Source organism: Microtus oregoni, unplaced genomic scaffold (assembly GCF_018167655.1).
Source record: "Microtus oregoni isolate MIOR12 unplaced genomic scaffold, Mior012 000104F_ref0000108, whole genome shotgun sequence".
NCBI lineage: Eukaryota > Metazoa > Chordata > Mammalia > Rodentia > Cricetidae > Microtus > Microtus oregoni.
Window position 1 is genome coordinate 3,152,953 of NW_024544718.1, and position 24,070 is coordinate 3,177,022.

A 24,070-nucleotide genomic window follows, 5' to 3' on the forward strand; every position below is an offset into this window, starting at 1 on the left:
AGGGACTCCAACTCTATCGTGTCACACACAGTACCAAACCTCAGCTGCTCTCATGAGACCTGCAATCTGCAACGTGCTTTCAAAACCAATAGCATATGGGAGATTCTTAAAAATTAACAAACTTGGTTGCTACCTTGAGATGTATCCCTGATCTCTCTGGACCATAGCTCTGCAAGCTGACACTGAGAAAATACTTTCTAGAAGATTTCATCTCAATGATGCTGGGCTCACAGCTGATTTTTCAGTCCAACTAATGATCACTGACTGTCCCAGTAAATAAAAGGTTTCACTTTGATGGTGCTGAACTCTCATTACTCACAACTGATCTTTCAGCCCTAGCTGACCAGAACCCATGGGTTCTTAATTCAAGATATCACATTAACAGCCCTGATAGAGCCTTTGAGGGCCTCTCAAACTTCCCTCCAATTCTTCACAAGCCAGGCCTCCATCACAGTCTGCACACTTGGAGAGACAGAGATCCCAGTAGCTACTGACCCCACGAAGCTGAATACCATCACAGTCCCAATCTGTTCCTGAAAGCCTGGAAGCTCCCTAGTGTTGCTTGAGTGCATGCTGGACAGCTGAAGCTGGAGTCTGATGTGAAAAGCGTGTCTCAGCAGCAGCCAGGAAGAAGACAAGGAAGGCACACATACACTGATTCTAACTTGGACCTCTTTATATCTGGATCACCCACTGCAAGTTCCACCCATTTTGAATGTAGGTCTATCCTGTTCATTCTCTCCAGAAACACCTTCACAGGCAGGCTCAGGTGTGTCTCCTAGGTGATTCTAAATACTGTCAAGTTGCTACTCAAGACCAGCCACCCTCACAATCCTAGAAGAGTACCCTGATCACTACAGATATTATCTGCTGAATAATTTAATAAATAATAAAGCAATTATCTAACTAGTTCAATGGTAAGTACCTAAAAAATGATAAAGCCTGTTAAATCTCTAAGAAATATCTCATAGGCTATTTGCTGGGCAAGAGAAACCCTATTAACATAATATATACATATACATATTAACATAATATATACTACACAATATAGAGTATTATATATTACCGTATAACAATAATGCTAGTAATTTTAATAATGGCCTTTAAAGATATCTTCTGCCAAGACGTTATCAACAAAACTCTTAGGTCCTAATGATGAGGATGTCTTAGAGTTAGAAGAACAAACAGAATTACCCTTAACTGAATTTGGTGGCATGAGCCTATAATTCTCATTACTAATCATAGCTACTATTAAAAGTTTCAGCTAGCTAAAGATGCCATTTTGAAATCAACATCTAGAACACCGAAGAAATGCTATAAAAACTGAAGGTTTTCTAGAAGCCTAGACTCTTAGCACTAAGAAAGCCGTAAGACTCAGAAATCTAACTTAGTATCTAATGAAGGAATCCTTTCTGTAATACATAATTGTTAGGATGCTCATACCTTTGTTCACAATCTTCTAGTGACAACAGAAATTAGCTATCTTTCAACAAAGCTGCCAGATTATAGGGTTACTATCTAATAAATATTACTCTTTACACTGCTCTGAAATTGGTCTTCCTGTAGGTTTTATCTCTGGTCTTCATTCTGTTCTGTGGAGTTTGATTGCTCTTTAATATTTCAGTCCTTGGTTCTTAAAACATTCAAAGAAAGGCTGTCATTCCTACTGTCTCGGTTTTTTCAGCATAGACATCATTATATTCTCCAGATATTTTCACATAGTATATTCACTATATTAACCCAATTAAAGTGTAATGCCTAGAAATGATCACAATACTTGAAATTTAGTTAAATAATGTAAAATGCCTTCCTAGAGATTATTAAAATAGGCTATGATACAGGCTTTCACTATGTAGGTCAGGCTAGTCTCAAACTCCTGGTCTCAAGTGATCTTTTTAATTAATTAATTTATTTCTTTTACCTATCTGCCACAGTTTCCCTCCCTCCTCTCCTCCCAGTCCCTCCCCCAGCCCTTCTGCTCCCACCCCTAATTCACTCCTCCTCTGTTTCTGTTCAGGGAAGGGCACGTCTCCCGTGAGTTATCAACAAAACATGGTTTATCAAGTTGCAATGAGACAAAGCACCTCCCCTTGTATTAAGGCTGGGTAAGGTGACCTAGTATGAGAAGCAGGGTCCCAAAAGCCAGCAAAAGAATCTGAGACTGTCCCTGTTCCCATTGTTAGGCATCCCACAAGAGGACCAAGCTACACAAGTGATGTTAGAGCCTCAGCTCAGAACAACCGTAACTGTGGGAAGGAATTAGTACTCTGGCAGTATTAGTTACTTTCCTCATGGCTGTGATCTAATACTGACAAAAGTAACTTAAGAAAGGAAGGGTTATTTTTGGATTACAGTTCAAGGGAAGTCCACCATAGCAGGAAAAGGCATGGTGTCAGGAATGTGAGGTCACAGTGCATCCACGACCAGAAAGAATGGAGCAATAAATGCTAGTGCCCAACCAACTTTCTGTTTTCTATTCAGAACCAGATCTGAGCTCATGAACTGGGGCTGTCCATATTCATAATGAGTCTTCTTACCACAGTTAACCTCACAATCCCTCACAGACATACACAGATCTCTAACCAAATCTAGATTAATCTTTCCCAGACATGCGCAGAGGTTTGTCTCCTAGGTGATTTTAGACACTGTCTAATTGATAATCGATATAAACTGTTACATTGGATACAGATCTTTTTCACATGAACTACAATCAAGCCACATGTACCCTTGTCTCAGTCTAGTATATAGGCAATTGGCAGTCTTGTACATACATAGTTACTTGCTTAACTGAAATATTGGCTAAGAAATGTCAAGTGACAGTTCAAAGGCATAGAACAAATTGATAAAAGTTAAGGTGTAGAACTGAGCATGGTGGTACACACACAATTCTCACCCAGGAGACTGAGGCAGGAGGATTAAGAGCTCAAGGCTAGTCTTGCCTACATATCCTATTTCAAAAAACAATAATAATAATAATAATAGTAATAATAATTGTAAGTCCAAGGCTTGCTAGACTTTATATCAGTTATTTTATTAATTGCCTTAAAGTAGTTCACAAAATATATTAACAATAAAAGATAATACAAAAATTATGAAGAAGAAATTCATTTATATGATCAATCTCATGTGCAGTGTATTAAAGCAAATATAGACAAAAAATCTAGTGGCATTTATATCTTGGGGATAACCAGAAACCATCCAACTGGACTTAAGGCCTCCTTGATAGGAAGGAATTCATACCTGGTACTGTAAAGTTAGCTAAGACTAGTAAAATCATGAACCCTAGAGGAGAACTTACTACTGTCACTTTCCTACCCCAATAGAATTCCTACCACCATTCGAAATACTGATCCTTGTACCCACAGATAAGTGTAGGTCTCACCCTCATCAAAGAAGCTTCTTTTTTAAGCAGATGGAAATTATTACAGAAATCCATAACTGGTCAAAATGTAGAGAACTGTAGACCATGGAGTGCCCAACCCCAATAAATGCATCTACAACGCAAGCCCTAGAGTTAAGGTTAGGGAACAGCTCAAAAGAGGGGGCAGAAAGAGTATAAGAGCCAGAAGACTAGGATTTCTACTGAAAGCGGGGGGATGAAAAGGAAGCTACACTGATGAAATATCAACATGGTTGCTTAAACAGGACCTGTACAATGACACCACCAGTTGACATACCAGTGCAGATGCAGATGGGGGAAAGCTCCCAGGTCCTACCCCTAATGAAAAGATAGAGGTAATTCATGGCTACCGAGAGAGGGAGAATCAGTCTTCTCCAGAGATGATCTCCCTGACAAGTTATCCAATCCCTAGTAGTCAGCTGTAAACACACACATATGAACAAGACTAAATGAACTCAGCAAGGTTTGTGTGTGTGTGTAATAATTAAAGAAGGAAAGATCAATAGTTTGAGGGGGAGAAACATGGGAAGAACTAGAGGGGAAAAAAAGGAATAAGGGACAGAGTGATTTAAATACAGTACTCATGTATGAAATTCTCAAAACAGTTTAAGAAAAAAAGAACATTTTGATTCTGGTCTTGGATCTTCGGATAAATAATGCCTCTTCTATGAACTTCAGTTTCATCATTACAAAATAAAACACACCCTGATTTGAATAATGCACAATATATACATATATCAAAACATACATCCCATAAATTTTGTGACAATTTAAATTTTTAATAGAAAATATAAGAAATATATATGTGCACACCTTTATTCCCAGCACTCAGGAGGCAGAGGCAGACCTCTGTGGGGTAGACTGGTCTACATATTGAGTTTTAGGCCAAACAGGGCTATATACATAGTGAGACACTGCCTCAAAAGACAAAGAAAATACGTATATTTAATATATATAAATGTTTGTATATCAGAACACTTTATATTATGAAGATAGCAATACTCCTCAACATGGTCTATAGATCCAACTCTATCCCTATTGCAATTATAGCTGGCTTCTTTGTACAAAGTGACAATTTAATCCTAAAATTCACATGGAACTATAAGGGACCCAGAATACTCAAAACAATATGGAAAAACTGGGCAACTCATACTTGTTAATTTTAAAACTTACTATATGATTAAAATAATCAGGACAGTCTGGTGCTAGTGCAAAGACAGATATATCCAACCAACATAGTAGAATACAGACCAAAATTAAGCCCTCACATTTGTGATCAATTTATTTTTGGCAAAGTTACCAAGACAACTTAACAAGGAAAGCAGTTTTTCAACAAGTGACATTTGAGATAACAGGATAGCCATGTGTACCAAAAAGAATGGTGTTAGATATCTGTCTCATTTTATACCTAGAAATAAATTAAAATAGATCATAGTCGTAAATATAATTACTTGAAACAATCAAACTTTCAGATATGGGGAAAATGGAGCTTCCATGCACTGCTAGTGGAAATATAAAATGGCACAGTCACTGTGAAAGATAATCTGGCACTTTCTCAAAAGAGTTGCTAAGTCTAAAATAAGTTACACCTACAATGCTATCCAGCAATTACAATTCTAGGTATATACACAAGAGTAATGAAAACATGTAGATACAAAACTCTGCACATGAATGTTCATGGTACAATAATGTATAATAACCAAATATTGGGAACGACTCAAATGTCAATCAATGGATGGATGGACAAATAAACAGAGTATATCTGCAAAGTGAAGCATAGTGTAACATGACTGAACCTTAACAAATTATGCTAAATAAAGAAGTTAATCACATTCTCTGTGGCTTGGGCAATCTGCGGGGCCACTGGAAGTGGGACCAGGATTTATCCCCAGTGCATGAGCTGGTTTTGGAGCCCATTCCCTATAAGAAAGATACCCTGCTCAGCCTTGATACAGGGGGGAGGGGCTTGATCCTGCCTCAACTTGACATGCCAGGCTTTGTTGGCTTCCCATGGAAGGCCTCACTCTTTCTGAGGAGTGGATGGGGGGTTGAGCTGGGGGAAGGTGGTGAGAACAGGAGGAGAGGCGGGAGGGGGAACTGTGGTTGGTATGCAAAATAAAAAAGAACTTTTAAATATTTTTTTTTTAGAATATGAGCAAGGAAGTCAGGACCTCGAGGGGTTGGTCCACCCACTGAGACAGTGTGCATGATCTAATGGGAGTTCACCAAGGCCAGCTGGACTAGGACTGAATGAGCATGGGATCAAACTGGACTCTCTGAATGTGGCTGACAATTGGGGCAGACTGAGAAGCCAATGATAATGGCACTGGGATTTGTCTCTACTGCATGTACTGGCTTTTTGGAATCCTATGCACAGCTTCCTAAGCCTGGATGGAGGGGGGAGGACCTTGGACTTCCCACAGGGCAGGGTACCCTGCCCTCTCTTAGGACTGGAGGGGAAAGAAGAGGGGGTGAGTGGGGAACGGGAGGGAAGTGGGAGGAAAGGAAAAAGTGGAAATTTTGAATGATATTATTTATAAAGTAATAAAAAATAAAATAAAAAAGAAACGAATAGAAGTTAATCACAAAGAAAACTTACTCTATGTCTCTACTTGCATGAAATGTCCAGAATAGGCAAATTTAGGTTAAAAATGGGTTATAAAAACTGGGGTCAGGAGAAATGTGTAGGATGGCTCATAATGGAGTAAAATATGTACTAAATTCAGACTGTGATGAGCACTACATGAGTCTATAAATATATAAAAATCACTGACACATTATAAATAGGTAAAGTTTATAGTGTAGAAATTATAAGTCAATAAAGATGTTAAAATAATAAGAATATATAAGGCCTCTTTCATTTCTAGAATTATTGTAGGCAAACATCACAGTTTATATTTGCCAACTAAAAATACACACCTAACTACATAATGACAAAACAAGGAAACTAATAAAGCAACAAATGATAAAGCACAATTCTGAAGTGTTAACATTTACATAATACCAGCAGACTTTTAAAGTATCAATGAACAACACAGAACAATTATAAATGAGAAGGCACCTTTGAGGTCAACTATTTAGAGCTCACTGTGAATGTAAGAAACTCAAGACTGGCTAGATGTCTCAGTTTGTAAGAGCAACTGCTCTCCAAGCATAAGATCTGAGTTCAAATCCCCAGGACATACTAGGTCAACCAGCCTAGTCCAAACAGCAAGCTTCCAGCCCAGTAATACACCCTATTTCAAGGGACTAAGGCAGAGAAGATAAAGAAAGACACTCGATGTCTTGCTCCAGCCTCTCTGCATGTGCACAGCCTCCCCACACACTCACATGCATGCATCATACATACCACACACCCACATACATGAAAAAGAATAGTTTAAAACAAGACTCTCAGAGACAGCATTTCAAGTAAAAGTTGTCATAAATAGCAGATGTTAAATGGATTGGTTGAAAATTATGCTTAGCTATTATCTTTCTTTTCACTCTCACTTACCCTACACAGACTACAGCCCCCACTAATTAACAACTATTATACCATAATATCCTTAGAACCAAGGACTCATATTATCACTTTTACATTTACATATACAAAATGTCCTGTTATAAGGCCACAGTGTTCATGATACCTACTGACTCAGCTTGAAAAGAAAGCGCGCAGAAGATACCCTTCTCCACTGTGACCTTATGCATGGTCAAGTTGGCCTCAGTGTGGCAACTCCGCATTAATTTGACATATAATTTCTCCAGATCCTGGAAAATAAAACAACACAAGCATGAGACTTAGCATAGATGTTACTAATAACTGCCACAGCTGAAAACCAATTGTAACTTACAGCCATGGCAGCTTGAAAAAATTCATCAGCAATCGGGGCATTTCCAGTATCCAACCATTCTTTTCCTGTTTTTATATTCATCTAGAAAACACAAGTTAGGAAATAATTTTAAAACTTCACAGCTCTCCCAAATTGGTTGAAAGATAATAGAGAAAAATTATCTTGTATATTGAGACACAATACATAGGGGTAAAAAAACAGCAATCAGCACTTACTTCTGTGCTCTGAATTTCAACTTAAGAGAAGTGTTTTTGAGAAAAGCAGCAGGAACAAAAGATTAATGTTTGTGCTGGTAAGTTTTAATGTCAACTTGACACAACCTAGAATCACCTGGGAAGAAAGTCTTAATGACAAATTATCAAGATCAGATTGCCCTGGAGATATGTTGTTGGGAGATTCTCTCAACTGTTAACTGATGTAGGAAGACACAGACCATCTTGGGTGCTCTCATCTCTTAGGTAGGGGACCTTGCACTTCATAAAGCAAGAGAATGCTGGATAAGAGCAAGCAAGCAAGGATGTATATTTTCTCTTTGATACTGACTATAGATATAATATGACTTCTTGAGTTCCTGCCTTGCCTTTCCTTTAACAATGGACTGTGACCTAAAATTGTAAGTCAAATCCTTTCTCCTCTACATTACTTTTTGTCTGGGTATTTCATCACAGCAACAGAAATGAAACTAGAACAATGCCTTGAAAACACCTTCTGAGAAAATATTTTTAATATATTGGATGGTGATTATGAAGTGCTCAAATATTCAATTATTTCAATATTTTTAATAGTTATAATTTATATAAAAAGAAAAGTTCTGAGAACTTAATGCTTCACATAATTGAAAAAAAGTTATAAGAGGGTTGGAGAGATGACTCAGAGGTTAAGACATTAAGATTGCTCTTCCAGGGGCTGGAGAGATGGCTCAGAGGTTAAGAGCATTGCTTGCTCTTCCAAAGGTCCTGAGTTCAATTCCCAGAAAACACATGGTGGCTCACAACCATCTGTAATGGGGTCTGGTGTCCTCTTCTGGCCTGCAAGCATACACACAGACAGAATGTTGTATACATAATAAATAAATATTTTTTTTAAAAAAAAAGATTCCTCTTCCAGAGGTCCTGAGTTCAATTCCCAGCAACCACATGGTGGCTTATAACCATCTTAATGAGATCTGGCGCCCTCTTCTGGCATGCAAGCATACATACAGGCAGAACACTATATACATATTAAATAAAATCTTTAAAAACAAAAACAGTAAAAAAAAGTTATAGGATGAACAATGGACTATGAGGCAGCACACACGAGTTCTAGTTTTTAATCACATCTCTAGTATAGTTTTGAATAACTCAATGATTGAATCATTATTTAAAAATCCTTTACCTGTCAGGCACCCTGGGAAATATTCTCAGTACTGTAACTGATTGTAAGTAATAACTGATATGTAATATGTACAAATGCTGTGGGAGCAAATAAGGACTGAACTGAGATGGAAGAAGGAGCACACGATACAACTATCTCTTCTAGTGTAAATCACCAGAAATGGCAAAAAAGAAAATAAGACATTTTGTGGGGTTGCTGTTTCTTCCCCTCTTCAGAGAATAGTAGTGCATACAATTCTTATGCTGAAAGGAAATAGAGTTTCAGATAGCTGACAACATAGATTAATGTAAAATATCTAGTCTTACTTCATCATCAGTCACTGGCTTCAGGTTTTAGTAAATACTATGACACTGCATTCAAAGAAAACTGCCAAGGAGTCTCAAATCAAATATGGACAAGAGTTATCGAACTAATAAGGAAAAGCAATACTATGAAAGTATTTCACACTCAACTATAGTTGGAATTTTCTTTGGGGTAGCAGCCAGCTCCCAAAAAAGACACAAACTTGTTAATTATGAATGTTCTGCCTTAGCTTAGGTTTGTCCCACTAGCTCTTATAATTAAATCTAACCTGTTTCCCATCATCTACATTTTCCCTGGGGCTATTTACCTTTCATTCATTTTGTAGCTCTTACTTTCCTGCTTCCTCTGTGTCTGGCTGGCCCCTGGCATCTCCCTGGCATCTCCTTTACTTTCTCCACTAGCCTAAATTCTTCCTCCTACTTACACTCACTGTCCAGAAGTTCTACCTATACCTCTTCCCTCACTATTGGTCATTCAACTTTTTATTAGACCAATCAGGTGCCTTAGGCAGGCAAGGTGAAATAGCAACACATCTTTACATCATCAAACAAATGCCACACATCTTTACAAAGTTAAACAAATATTCCACAACATAAATAAATATAACACATATTTACATAGTTAAACAAATGCAACACATCTTTACATAGCTAAACAAATATTCTGCAACACTCAACAAACAGAATACCTGAGGAAGTAGAATTAAAGAAATTCAATAAAAATGCTAAGCAGTGGTGGCACACATACATCTTTAAATCTCAGCACGTGGAAGGCAGAGGCAGGTGGATCTCTGTGAGTTTGAGGCCAGCTTTGTCTACAGAGAGAGTTCCAGGAAGGACTCCAAAGTTACACAGAGAAACCTTGTCTCGAAAAACCAAAGAGAAGGGAGAGGGAGAGAAAGAGAAAGCAAAAAGGAAATAAACTATTTATTCATAGATTTAAATAATAACCCCAGTCAACAGCATGCTCCTGTAAGTTTTCATTTTTTTGAGATTATCAAAGCCCAAATTGAAAATTACAGGTGACAAAAGTTGAAAGGTTGAAGGGGAAGAGATGTGGAATGGCAAAGGTACTAATAAACTATATTACTAATATGCTAATGAAGTGGAAAGTAAAAATCTAATCTTCAAAACCTATGGGGAAAATATTAAACACATTGTTTAATTTTTAAAAAATTTCCAGGATAATTAGGACTATATAGTGAGACCCTCTAGAAATATTTTAAAGATAATCATCAGGTAAGCTTTAAATTGTATACTATAGCAAAAATGGAGAAAAGATCAAGGAAAATAACAGAACCTGAAATAACTCCTCATATCTCATGATCTCAAGTAAATAGATAACATAAAAATGGTATATCAAGAAGTAGTTGTTTTTATTGTCAAGTTTTTTGTTGTTTTTGTATTGCAGTGCTGGGGCTTGAATACAAAGCCTCACATATACTAAGCATCCATTCTACCATTAAGATTAAAAATGAGCCGGGCGATGGTGGCGCATGCCTTTAATCCCAGCACTCGGGAGGCAGAGGCAGGCGGATCTCTGTGAGTTGAGACCAGCCTGGTCTACAGAGCTAGTTCCAGGACAGGCTCCAAAGCCACAGAGAAACCCTGTCTCGAAAAAGCAAAAAAAAAAAAAAAGGTTAAAAATGAGTTATTAATATAGAAAAAGTGCTACTTCTCAACAATTCTATGTTGAAGTCCCCACTTCAAGTACCTCAGAGTATGAGTATATTTGAATATAGGGACTTTAAGAGACGATTATGGTAAATAAGGCTGTAAAATCTAATCAAGGGCTGCAAGCTCTTTCACTGCCACTCAAGCCTGATGGTCGTGGGTCAATCCTCAGATCCCACATAAAGATGGAAGGGGAGAACTGAATCCACAGCGTTTTTCCTTTGATCTTCACACATGATGTGACATGCACATGCATGCACACATTCACACGCAAGTATAGTCGTCATCATCATCATAACAATATTAAAGAAAATTGGTGGGGAAGAGCCTAATTAAATCTTACTGTATCCTTACAAGAAAGAATTTAGATATACAAAGATGTACAAGAAGAAAGGCCATGCAAGGACAAAAGAAAGAGGAGGAGAACTGAAAATCAAGATAAGGGGACTCAGAAGAAACTAAACATATTGGTCTTGAACTTCTAGCCTCCAGAACTGTGAGAAAATTAATTTCTGTTATTTAAGCCATGCAATTTACAATATTTTGTTATGGAAGCCATAGAAAATCAATACAGTGATAAAAGCATACGATTAAAATATATGGAGATAGATGGGCATGGTGGTGCAGGCCTTTAATCCTAACACTTAAAGACGAATCTATGTGAGTTCAAGGCCAGCCTGGTCTACATAGTGAATTTTAGGACAGCCAGAACTACATAGTAAGACTCTGTCTCAAACCCAGCCACCCACCCCAAAAAAGATATATGGAGGTAGCCATGAAAATGGAAACAGAAGTAGTTACAAGTAATGGCCTTAAACTGGCAATGAGAGATGAGGAAGTAGCTCACTGGAGTGCTTGCCTAGCATGTGGCAGGCCCGGAGTTTAACCCCTAGCACTGCAAGAAAAACTAGCAAAGATACACACAGAAAGTAATTCACCATACAACCCAAAGGACCATCAAGGAACCTCCAATTGAATGTAGAAACATATATAAATCAATTGAATAGTACAGAGGTATTTTTCTTTATTTCTTTTATGTTATGCATATAGGTGTTTGGCAGGGAAGGAGGCCAGAAGGGAGCATCAAGGTACCCTGGAACTGGAGTTATAGCTTGCTGCAAGCTACCATGTGGGTTCTAGGAATCAAACTCCAGTCCTCTGAAAGAGCAGCCAGGGTTGTCAACCACTGAGAAATATCTCCAGCCCCCCAAAACTGGATACTAGTGAGAAATACCTAGTTATACATAGAAATATATATATTGCTATACACAGGCATATGATTAAATAAGTAAAACCTGAGGTAGAGAAAACTATATATGGAATCTAGTCAGGTGTAGGGGTGCACAACAGTAATCCAAGTACACAGGAGGAGTAACAAATTCAAGGCCAGCCTGGGCTACATAATAAGTTTTTGTCTAAAACAAGGGATATATGTGAAATGTTTCCATTTATTTGCTATATTCCTACCCCAATAAAACAATATTTTGGCCAATGGCATATGCTTACACTTCCAGTATTTGAGAGTCAGAGACAGGAGGATCACTGTAAGTTCAAGATCAGAGCCTACATTAGTGAGTTCCATCCAGGGCTACACAGAAAGACACTATATTAAAGACAAGAAAAACAAACAAAACACAAAAACAAACAGTACTGGATATGAAGACACCTTAAGTCCTAGCATTCAAGAGGACAAGGAAGAATAAAATAAGATAAAATAAAATAAAATACTTAGCAAAGAAATCATCCAGTCAATAAATGGACTGAACAGAAGCGAATTGAACAGAAAATTCTCTTATATTTTGGCTGTGTAATGACTGAGTCATTTCCCCAGTCCAACAGAAAAATTCTTAAAAGAAATACTACTCGCCAATGAATATATGAAAGAAAATATTCAGCATCATTATGCATCAGGAAACTAAAAATCAAAATCAGATTGATATTACATCTCCCCCCCAGTCAGGCTACCTACCATCAAAGGAACAAATAACGACAAAATGCTAAAGAGATGCAGAGGGAAGTGTGGGAAGAGCTATTGCACACTGCTAAGGGGAAGGTGTACATTAGTGTAATGAATGGAGTTTTCTAAAACAAAAAATCTAAAATTAGAACAACCAATGGATTCAGCTCTACCACTCAAAGGCAAGTACCCCTAGGAATCTAAGTCAGCATACCACAGAAATATATGCACATCTATGTTTATTACAGACTATTCACAACTATCAAGATACAGAGCATAGACATTCATCAACAGATGAATATAAACAAAATGTGAAAAATATACAATAATGAAGTTTATTCAACTATAAAGAACAAAATCAGGTAATTTTCAGAAAAATGAATCATCCTGTTAAGGGAAATGAACCACATTCAGAAAAACAAATACCACATAGTTTCTTTCATATATAGAATCAATCTCTCTCTCTCTTCACATGTGTGCATGCGTGCACACACACACATATACACTATGAAAGTAGAAAAGAGATCATTTGGGAGAGGAAGGGAAATAAAGGAAGGGCAGAAAGAAGTCGAGAGAACATAATAGGGAGGCTAGTATAAGCAAAGCACAAGTATATATGTGTATCAAATTGATATGAGACCCTTATTTAGTACATATACTAACTGAAAATTCAATAAATGTTTTAAAAATTAAAAAGAAAAAGAAGAGTGACCATGAACTAATTATTCTATTTAGTGCTAAATAATCAGAGGAAGTGGAGTACCATCTTAATTGATTTTTCTGTATGCTTGATCTTTATTGTTTTAGGGCTTAGGTTTCTCTTATGTTGCCTTGCATAGCTAAGAAACTGTATTTGAACCCCTACAGGTGTGCACTACTATGCCAAGCTCCTATGCTGTTTTTATTTTTATTTTATTTTTGTTTTTTTATTTTGCTTTTTTTCTTTCTTTCTTTTTATTTATTTATTTATTTATTTATTTATTTATTTATTAAAGATTTCTGCCTCCTCCCCGCCACCGCCTCCCATTTCCCTCCCCCTCTCCCATCAACTCCCCCTCCCTCATCAGCCCAAAGAGCAATCAGGGTTCCCTGCCCTGTGGGAAGTCCAAGGACCACCCACCTCCATCCAGGTCTAGTAAGGTGAGCATCCAAACTGCCTAGGCTCCCCCAAAGCCAGTACGTGCAGTAGGATCAAAAACCCAGTGCCATTGTTCTTGAATTAATAAAGGACATTGAGCCTGTAATTCGCAATCCTAGAGAAGCTAAATAAGTCTCGAAAAACCAAAAAAAAAAAAAATAAGAAGGTGAACCCAAAGAAAAACATATAGTCATCTTCCTGGATATTAACCTTCATCAGGCGATGAAAGGAGACAGAGACAGAGACCCACATTGGAGCACCTGACAGAAATCTCAAGGTCCAAATCAGGAGCAGAAGGAGAGAGAGCATGAGCAAAGAATTCAGGACCGCGAGGGGTGCACCCACACACTGAGACAATGGGGATGTTCTATCGGAAACCCACCAAGGCCAGCTGGCCTGGGTCTGAAAAAGCATGGGATAAATCCTATGCTGTTTTTAAATAATAATAATGAAAGAGGACTTTCTGCTCCATCTATGACAGAATATTTTAAACCAGTCTTCCCACGGAACATAGCATTTTATAAAAGCTGCACAAAACACTGGTGACTGCAATCTTTGAAAAAGGAGAAACACAAAATGTAAACCCCCACATTCAACATAGTTTTATCCCATAACATATGACAGATGTTCATTTATATACTATTAGCATACTTACGTATTTGTAGTTCACAAAACACCTCTCATAAAACTATAATTTAACCCTATAGCATTGTACACTAAATATTATTAACCTCATTTTACAAATGAGAAAACAAATCTTTCAAAGTAAGATAGCAAGTCACAGGGCGAGAATTCAAACCTGTTATATTCTTGCTGGGTATGTAAGCCGATAGGCCGGCCCAGTTACTCAGGAGACTGCTGCAAGAGGATTGTTTGAGACAAGGAGTTTGAAATTAGCCTGGGCAATAGAGTGAGACTCTTGCCTCAAAAGTAAATGAATAAATAAGTGTCATACCTTTAATGCCAGTACCAGAGAGGTAGAGGTAAAGGGAGGAGTACCTCTCTGAGTTCAAGGCCAGCTTGGTCTAGGTAACAAATTCCAAGACAGTCAGGACTACGTAGTAAGCTCTTGTCTCAAAAAATAAAGTAGGGCCAAAGAGATGGTCTGTGATTAAGCACCTGTAGCTCTTCAGAGGACCCAGGTTGAATTCCAAGTACCCATAATGTAATTCATAACAATCTGTAACTCTAGTTCCAGGGGATATGATGCCCTCTTCTGGTTTCCAAGTCACACAAATGGTGCAGGCAAAATACTCAAACATAAATTCTTTAAGTAAATAAGTAATAAATAAGTAAATAAATAAGCAAGCAAGCCAAGCATGATGGCACACATCTTTAATCTCAGCACCGCAGGAGGCTAAGGCAGAAGGATCATGAGTTCCAAGTCAGCCTGGGGGCTATGGTTTGAATATGAAATGTTCTCCACAGGCCCTTGTCTTGAGACTTAGCTTTCAGTTGGTGGCACTACTGGAAACTTCAGTGAGTCAGACCTGGCTGGAAGAAGTCAGGCACTGAGAATAGGTCCTTAAGGCCACCTTGTCTCTGACTGCTTCCATTTCGAGGGAAAAATATTCAGACATGGTCTTGATACGTAGCCCTCCCTAATCAGTCTGGTAGTCACTGTATAGTTTGAAATGGCCTCTAACTTTCATCAATCCTCCTGACTCAGTCCTCAAAATGCTGAGACTGCAGGCATGTGCCACTCTGCCTAGCTTTCTTCCTGCCTTTTCTTTGCTTTCTGGCTAGCATGATGTGAAGTGTTCTGCTTTCCCACATGCATTCTGCTATAACAGACTGACACCTCTGAAACCATGAGCCAAAAGAGACCCTTCCTCCCCGATGTTGTTTATATCACAGTATTTTGTCACAGCAATTAGAAATCCAGCTAAAATACTGGGGTACAAAACCCTGTCTCAAATAACCAAAACAAATCAACCAATCCTGAACTCCTTTCGTTGCTGAACAGTTTAAATTTTTCATGAGAAAAAAGCTTGTGTTTTGCTTTTTGAGACAGGGTCTCATTATATAGCCCAGTCTGATGTAAAACTCTCTAAAGCCCAGGCTGACTTCAAATTTGAGATCCTCTTGCCTTAGCTTCCTAAGTACTGCAATTACAAGTATGTGCTACCATACCTGGCCTAGAAAAAAATCTTTTAAGATGAAATACCATCATCCTCTTATGTGGAAAACTGTTACTCTATCAAGTTGGAGGTAATAAATGTATAAAAGAAGTCATAAATATAGAAGTATACCTTCAATATTCTCTTCATTGAAGCATTCTATTAACTACAGTACTTCTGAGATCTAAAACTGTACTAGATATACTAACAATAAAAGGAACATGGATAACACTAAAGGATTCTTCCAGTTTATAACTTCAATTATTTTCATACAAGTAACCACTATGTCATGTCATTTTACTTCGGATCTTCAATGAATCAGGGCTTACCCATATCTGTCTTTGAAGAGCTTCTTCTGAAGAAATTAAGATTCCATACCTATATACCAGCTTGCAAGCAACATAACATACTGCAAAAGAGTAATTAGATATCCATTAAATACAAAGCACACAATCTATCTATATATGTGTGTGTGTTTATGTGTGTGTATACATATGTATACACACACATAAATACACACAAAATTAGCAATGATTAAAGTGAAGCCAGTTTTATTATAAAAAAAAAAGTTGGCAGGGAGGTGGTGGCACATACTTTTCATCCCAGCACTCAGGAGACAGAGGCAGGTGGATCTCTGTGAATTTGAGGCCAGCCTGGTCTACAGAGCAAGTTCCCACGGGCTCTAAAGCTACACAAAGAAACCTTGTCTTGAAAAACAAAACGAAACCAAAAAAAGGAAAGAAAGAAGTTGGGTTTTATTTGTTTTTTTGGGTTTTTTTTTTTTTGCAGAGTTTTGTTGTAGATTTTGTTTAGTCTGCATTTTTGTTGTTGTTTGAGACAGGGTCTCATATAGCCCAGGCTGGCCTCTAATTCACTATGTAGCTGAGGATAGCATTGAACTCCAAAACATTCAGCCTTCATCTCATAAAAGATAGAATTACAGACATGGGCTACCACATTCAGAATTGTTTTTTCTTTAAAATTTTTTCAAACAATATATTTTGATCATACTTTTCCCTTCCCCCAACTCCTTCCAGATCCTTCCCACCTCCCTACCCACCCAACTTCATGCTCTCTCTCTCAAAAATATGAAAATTAAAACAAATAAAAAACCCATTAAGACAAAAATACTAAAACAAAACAAAAAACACACAAAACACATGGAGTCTACTTTGTGTTATATCTAGCTTTTTGTTTTATCTTCTGTTTTACTTTTTCCCATGCTGAGGTTCAAACATTCACCTAGTAAGTAGATACGTAGGGGTTTGTGCATTTTTCTAATGCTAAGGTTTAAAAACTCACACATTAAGTAACTGTTACAGCACAGAGCTACACTCCTGAGCCCAAAATAAGAAATTTTAAAGCCTATTTAAAAATCAGTTTTCAAAAGCAAATGACCTGAAGCTTATCAAATGAATTGCTTCCTTACTAATTCCAGTCACATGTACACACAATTATATATTATAATATTTATCACTCTAACATTTTAATTTCTATAGGAGTTAAATCCTAAGTCCTCATTGAGGATACCTGATTCCACATAATGCTCATGAATCATGCTGACAAAATTCTTCTCAGTAGAGCTGCAATCTATAGCTTCATCATCTGACAAGTTTCTGGATATGAGGGCAGTTTAACATTTTCTTCTAAATCTGAAACTCTCTAAATACATATTTTCTTAGATGAAATAAAAGTTCTTGAAGCATAATTCATAAAATACAGGTGCCCTTATTATATAGTTCACTGTCACTAAAAAATTGAAAGTCTGCATGAATGCAACTTGTTCATATCTGACTTATCATGAAACATAGGCAAGTTTTTAAAAATGAGTTTATATACCACTGAACTAGTTACCTTTTTCTTTTGAGATAGTCTCATGTAGCCCAGGATAGCCTCAAACTTACTATGGACCCAAGAGTGACCTTGACCTTCTGATCCTCTGAGTCCTCAGATGACAGGCATGCACAACTGCCTGGTTTCTGTAGTGCTGGGGACGGAACCCAGGATTCCATACATGCTGGAGGACAAGTACTCTTCCAGCTCAAGTACATACCCAATCAACTTTATGCCAAATCTCAGTAATCATTCTGTTCTTGCTGGTACCATTTCTAATACAATAAATGTCCCACTGTAAAAAAATTTAATTTCCCAGCTAAAATTATAGGATTACTGAAGTGGTCATATTTTTATCGATTATAATGAAATCTCATAAAGTTTCTTCTTCTGACAAATATTTTGGTAAAATATTTCTAATTGGTAAATAATTCTAATTTCCATTTTTGAAATGTTTTAGAAAATGTTTCCTTTTTGTTAATGTTTATTAAGTCTTTAGTTATTTTCGAGAGCCAATAGTTCAATACTCCTCCTCTTAAAGTTATCTTCAATACCATCTCCAATTTTTTCTTCATTCTACTTTCAAACATACTTCATCCCTACCTCAAAAAATAACTTTATTGTGTTTCAAACCTGTATCCTATTTCTCCTTTCCTTTCACTGCCAAACTTCCTAAAAAATTTTAACTCTTTATGTGCATAAGTATTTGTCTGTGCACCACATGCATGCCTGGTGCTCAAGAAGGCCAGAAGAAGGTGTCAGGTCTCCTGGAACCGGAGTGACAGATGGTTGTGAGCCACCATATGGGTGCTGAAAATCAAACCCAGGTTCTCCAGAAGAGCAGCCAGTGCTCTTAACCACTGGGCTATCTCTCCAGCTACCAAACTTCTTAAATGAATAATCTATCTGCCTTTGTTTTCTTGCCATTACTAAAGAAAAATGTTTCCCAACGTTACAACTTTATACATGAGGCCTTCACTTCCAAACATTACACAAACACACACACAGACACACACACACACACACACACACACGTAAAATTTACAAAACCAGCAACTGTCAGCAAAGTTAAGCCTTAATTGTTTAGCTAAAGTAACTAAATCTTTACCAAACACTAAAGCATTCAAAAAGATGTTTGACTTGGGTTTTCTGTTTGTTTGCTTGTTTTACTATTCTCATTTTTTTGCTCTTACAAATAGAAATTATTTCTACAGTTTTTCTTAGTAGTTCACCACTATGTTTATTGGCTTACATCATAAGGAAATATTTTTTTTTAATTTTTTAAAAATCAAGAGGCTAGAGAGATGGCTTAGTAGTTAGAAGTTCTAACTACTCTTCCAGAGGACCTGAGTTCAATACCCAACACCCACATGGTGGCTCACAGCCGTCTGTAACTCAGGCATGTGGTATGCAAGTATATATGCAGGCAAAATACCAATACATTTAAGTACATAAAAATTTTAAAATCTAAATCCCTCACATGGCAACGTCTTTCATTCTAATATTAGCAGAGAGGGGAAACTACTATTTGAAAGTCCTTTAGAATCCGGAAGATTTTGACTGTGTCTTCCCAGTGACCTGTCTTCTTTCATATTCCCTCTAGTTTTTCTTTTCTCACCTTTGTTGTTTATCTCTAGACTATCTTGTAGTGGTACCTTAAAACTTGTATTAACAAAGAGATACCTCTGAAAAATCATAAACAGTGGGAAGCTATTTGCTTGGGAAACAGAAACCAGTGCTTTCAAACAATTTGTCTGTCCCTTAACAAAATAATCCCTATCTAATAACTGGTCAAAACAGTCAAACTTTAGGAATATTACCCAGTATCTAGTAAGACTATTTTCATAATGGGTCACAAAATGTGTACGTACATTTAGCTGTCTGGCTTTCACTCACAGACAATTCTATTCTCCTAGTAACTGTCCAGTTCCACAAGTTCACTGCAGTTTCTTCAATCTAGACAAAGGGAAACATTTCTTTAGCCAGTTAAGATACTTACCACCATCAATAATAGATTATTTCTTATATGTTGAATGCCTGTATAGGTATTGTGGGTCATTTCCTGATCCTCCAAATATAATCTCAATCAACCTCACTTCACAAAAAACTTAGCATCTCTTAATAGAAATTATTTTGCCCCCTGAACACACAATTTGTGTTTTCCTATTTATGTGTCTTTGGGGGTAGTTTTCCAGACAGGGTTTCTCTGTGTAGCCCTGACTGTCCTGGAACTCACCATGTAGATCAGGCTGGCCTGCCTCCACCACACCCAGCCTATTTATGTGTCTTTATTCATAATGCTCACTTTAACCTGAATTATACCCCTTCCCTTTGTCCTTATGTAAATAAAACCCATTTGAGTCTTAGAAGCAACATCCATAAAACTTTCAGTAGTCACTACATTTTACTGATATCATGCTTCCCTAGATTTAATCCCCAGTTCTAAAAAGAAAAAAAAATTGGAGACTAGTTTGGTTTCTGGGAAGCAACCTCAGAAGCAGTAACTGAGCTTGGATGTTACTACTATCTGAGACCAATATAGCACAGCCCTGACTTAAATCGTCCAAGGGATGATGTTGAATAATGATAGAATCTACATACCATTCATTACCTTACGACAAATAGATTGAGAGTAACTGACTAAGAAGAAAAAGGCAAATACATACACACTATAAATAGCAATGGTGGTGTAAGTTTTTATTCCTTACTAGGATGGAAGCCAACAGTATACAGGACAAGATGCTTATTTACCACTGCAGTATAACTCCAGCTCTATATTTTACTGTCTTTTTCCAGAACTACCTTTCTCATCTACACCTCCACCTTATTTTCTGATGAGATTCCATTCAGAAAGACAGATAATTTAGCACAGGTATCATTTTACTTTACTATTCTGCGGCAAATTCTCAGGGTCACCTTCATTCCTCTCACATAGTTTAATCATGCCATCACTGACTGAATGATGACTTTCACATGAAGTATTACTGATTTATGTCACCAACAACATGTGAAGCTAATATTTGACTCTAAATTTTAAGAGAAGGGGTGAACATTGATATTAAAAGATCTTAAGAACTATCTTTTGGCATTTTTGGAAAGCAATTTGACAACATGTAAAGTTGTCATATAATTACTCTTCTAAGATTCTATTCTAAGAAAATAGTACAAGTGGGTAAACAATCTTTGCACTTAATAATGTTCCTTTTATCACTGTGATAGAGGAAATGTGAACCAATGTAAATATTTGATAATAAAGAAATACATAAATGAATTATGACAAATTCCCTTGAAAGGATATGATTCTGCCATTTAAAATAGTAGTCATAGACAGTGAGATGGATCTTGTCACACAAGCTTGACAACCTGAGTTCAATCCCTGGAACTACACTAAAGTGACAGGAAAGAACTGGATCCACATGTGTGCTCCCAACACACACATAGTCACATACACGGAATACAAATTAAAAATAAAATAGTGGCCCCTGAGCATTGTGGTACATGCCTTCAATCCCAGCAGTTGGAAGGTAAAAGCAGGTGGATCTCTGTGAGTTTGGGGCCAGCCTAATCTACAGAGCCAGTTCCAGGACAGTCAAGGATACACAGAAAAACCCTGTCTCAAAAAAAAAATCCAAAATTAAAAAATAAGAATAAAAGAAACAGAGTTAAGAAAACACATAAGGATGGAAAAATACCTAGAACCATTCACTGAAATAAATTCTAAATGAATCAACAATCTTTTTTCATTTTACATACCAATCCCAGTTCCCACTCTCTCCCCTCCTCCCATTCCCTCTACCTAACCGCCCCATCCACTCCTCAGAGAGGGTAAGGCACATGTAATCTTTAAAAAAAAAAAGATAAAAGATTACTTAGACTGGGCGGTGGTGGTGCATGCCTTTAATCCCAGCACTCGGGAGGCTGAGGTAGGTGGATCTCTGTGAGTTCGAGGCCAGCCTAGTCTACAAGAGCTAGTTCCAGGACAGGCTCCAAAGTCACAGAGAAACCTTGTCTCGAAAAAAAAAAATTGGGGCTGGAGAGATGGCTCATTGGTTAAGAGCACTGGCTGCTCTTCCAGAGGTCCTGAGTTCAATTCCCAGCAACCACATGGTGACTCACAACCATCTGTAATGAGATCTGGTGCCCTCCTCTGGCATGCGGGCATACATGGAGGCAGAATGTTGTATACATAATAAACAAATAAATAAATAAATAAGTTTCACTGACAGAATCAAGATACATAGGCAAGAATATTCCACGCTACCCACCCACTGAGACAGTGGAGCTGATCTATTGGGAGCTCACCAAGGCCAGCTGGACTGTGACTGAAAAAGCATGGGATAAAACTGGACTCTCTGAGCATGGCGAACAATGAGGGCTGATGAGAACCCAAGGACAATGGCACGGGGTTTTGAACCTACGTAATGTGCTGGCTTTGTGGGAGCCTAGCCAGTTTGGATGTTCACCTTCCTAGAAATGCACAGAGGGGGGAGGACCTAGGACTTACCACAGGTCAGGGAAATCTGACTGCTCTTTGGGCTGGAGAGGGAGGTGGAGAGGAGTGGGGGGAGGGGGAGAAGGGTGGGAGGAGGGGGAGGGAAATGGGAGGCTGGGAGGAGGAGGAAATTTGTTTTTTTTTTCTCTTTTCTCAATAAAAAAAAAGTTAAAAAAAAAGAATATTCCACGCTAAAAAAAAAAATACTTCTTGTTCTTCCAGAGGACCAAAATTCAGCTTCCAGTTGGGCAGACTCACAGTTACCTGTAACTCTAGCTCCTGGAGCATCCAATGCCTCTGGCCTCCATAGGTATCTGCCCTCACAAGCACATACCCACACACACATAATTAAAAATAATAAAAATAAATCTTAAATTTTTATTTATTCTGTATGGTAGGGGACACATATGCAGGTTTGGTGTAGGAGTTCCTTCAGTTTGTGTGTTGCTTTCATTGGTTAATTAATAAAGAAACTGCTTGACCTGATAGGACAAAACTTAGGTAGGCTGAGAAGACAGAACTAATTCTGGGAGGAAGAAAGCAGAGTCAGGAGAGAGCTGCCATGGAGCTGCCAGGTCAGACATGCTGAATCTTTCCCAGTAAGCCATGACCTCATGGTGACATACAGATTATTAGAAATGGATTAAATCAAGATGTGAGAGTTAGCCAATAAGAGGCTAGAGCTAATGGGCCAGGCTGTGTTTAAATAAATACAGTTTCTGTGTGATTATTTTGGGTGTAAGAAAGCCGGGCAGCTGGGAGGACAAGCAGCCTGATCCTCCTATTACACAGGTTCGAGGACAACTTATGGAAATTGATTTTCTCCATCCACCATGTGAACCTTAGGAATCAAACTTAGGTTGTCTGGCTTGGCAAGAGATACTTTACCCGCTAAGCCATCTGACTGGCCCTAAAACCCTTACAGGAAAATACAGGAATAGGTGCTAGAGAGCTGTACAACAATGAGGACCTGAGCTCAGAGCCTCAATCACCCACATAAAATCCAGACATGGTGGTGCACACCTAGGGTGCTAGCACTGGGAAGGCAGAAACAGAAGGCTCACTAGGGCCTGCTGGCCAGCTAGTCTTGGCCAGTCAGTGAACTCCAGGTTCAGTATGAAACCCTGTCTTTAAAAAGAGTGTGTGGTTAAGAGCATATACTACTGTTGCAGAGGACCTGAGCATAGCTCCAGGGGATCTGAAGACTCTGGCCTCCACAGGCACTCATGAACATCCACAAACCCATGTGCAGACACACAACTGTATATAGTTAAAAATAAAACTTTAAACAAACTTATCACCAAAAGATTACCATAAACAAAATAATTTTTTACAAACCTGAATACTCTGTATTTCAGCCAGAGACTCACTGTTGACATTTGGTATGTTCACGAAGACTCTGTCAATTATTTCACGCAGTCTCCGTGAATTACCACTTATGATCAGGGTTCTAACAATTTCTGAAATAACAATGAGTAATAAATGTGTTACGAACTTATCACAATTAAAGTTAGCAAAGCATTGTAAAACTTGTTCCTAGATCTTTGGCCAAATAAATACAACGCTAAGGAACTTGAAATTATCCTAAAAGTAGAAACTGAAAATAAAATTTCTTTTAGCTAAAGATAGGGTACAGGAAAAAAAAAGTCGGGTAATCCACATAGACATTCTTGAAAACGGATGTTTTAGAACCCAGGCAAATGTGCTAGAGCCCAGGCAGAAGAACCATTGACTAGAAAAACATCTGGATCCACTGGTGGAGGGGGCAGGGATCAACTGTGTCTCCAGGAACTCTCACACCTTGGTAGAGTTTTTAAAACACTTAGGAAAGATTCTCGGGGGGAAGGGAAGATTCCATCCAAGAATGTTGAGAAACCCCATAATGAACTAGATTCAACAGGAATGAGTTGATATTACATGTATTTTTGGTGTTAGTTCTTACTT

General features: G+C 37.9%; 1 protein-coding gene across 1 annotated transcript in view; it reads right to left on the reverse strand.

Moving 5' to 3' along the window:
- LOC121443313 (testis-expressed protein 11-like) overlaps nt 1–24,070 on the reverse strand; it is a gene marked incomplete at its 5' end in the record, with an annotated part of 312,932 nt that overhangs the window by 280,651 nt on the left and 8,211 nt on the right. The window contains 5 exon segments of the mRNA XM_041645021.1: nt 7,034–7,153; nt 7,237–7,317; nt 16,131–16,210; nt 19,506–19,590; nt 23,465–23,588. Coding sequence (XP_041500955.1) covers nt 7,034–7,153; nt 7,237–7,317; nt 16,131–16,210; nt 19,506–19,590; nt 23,465–23,588 — 490 coding nt within the window.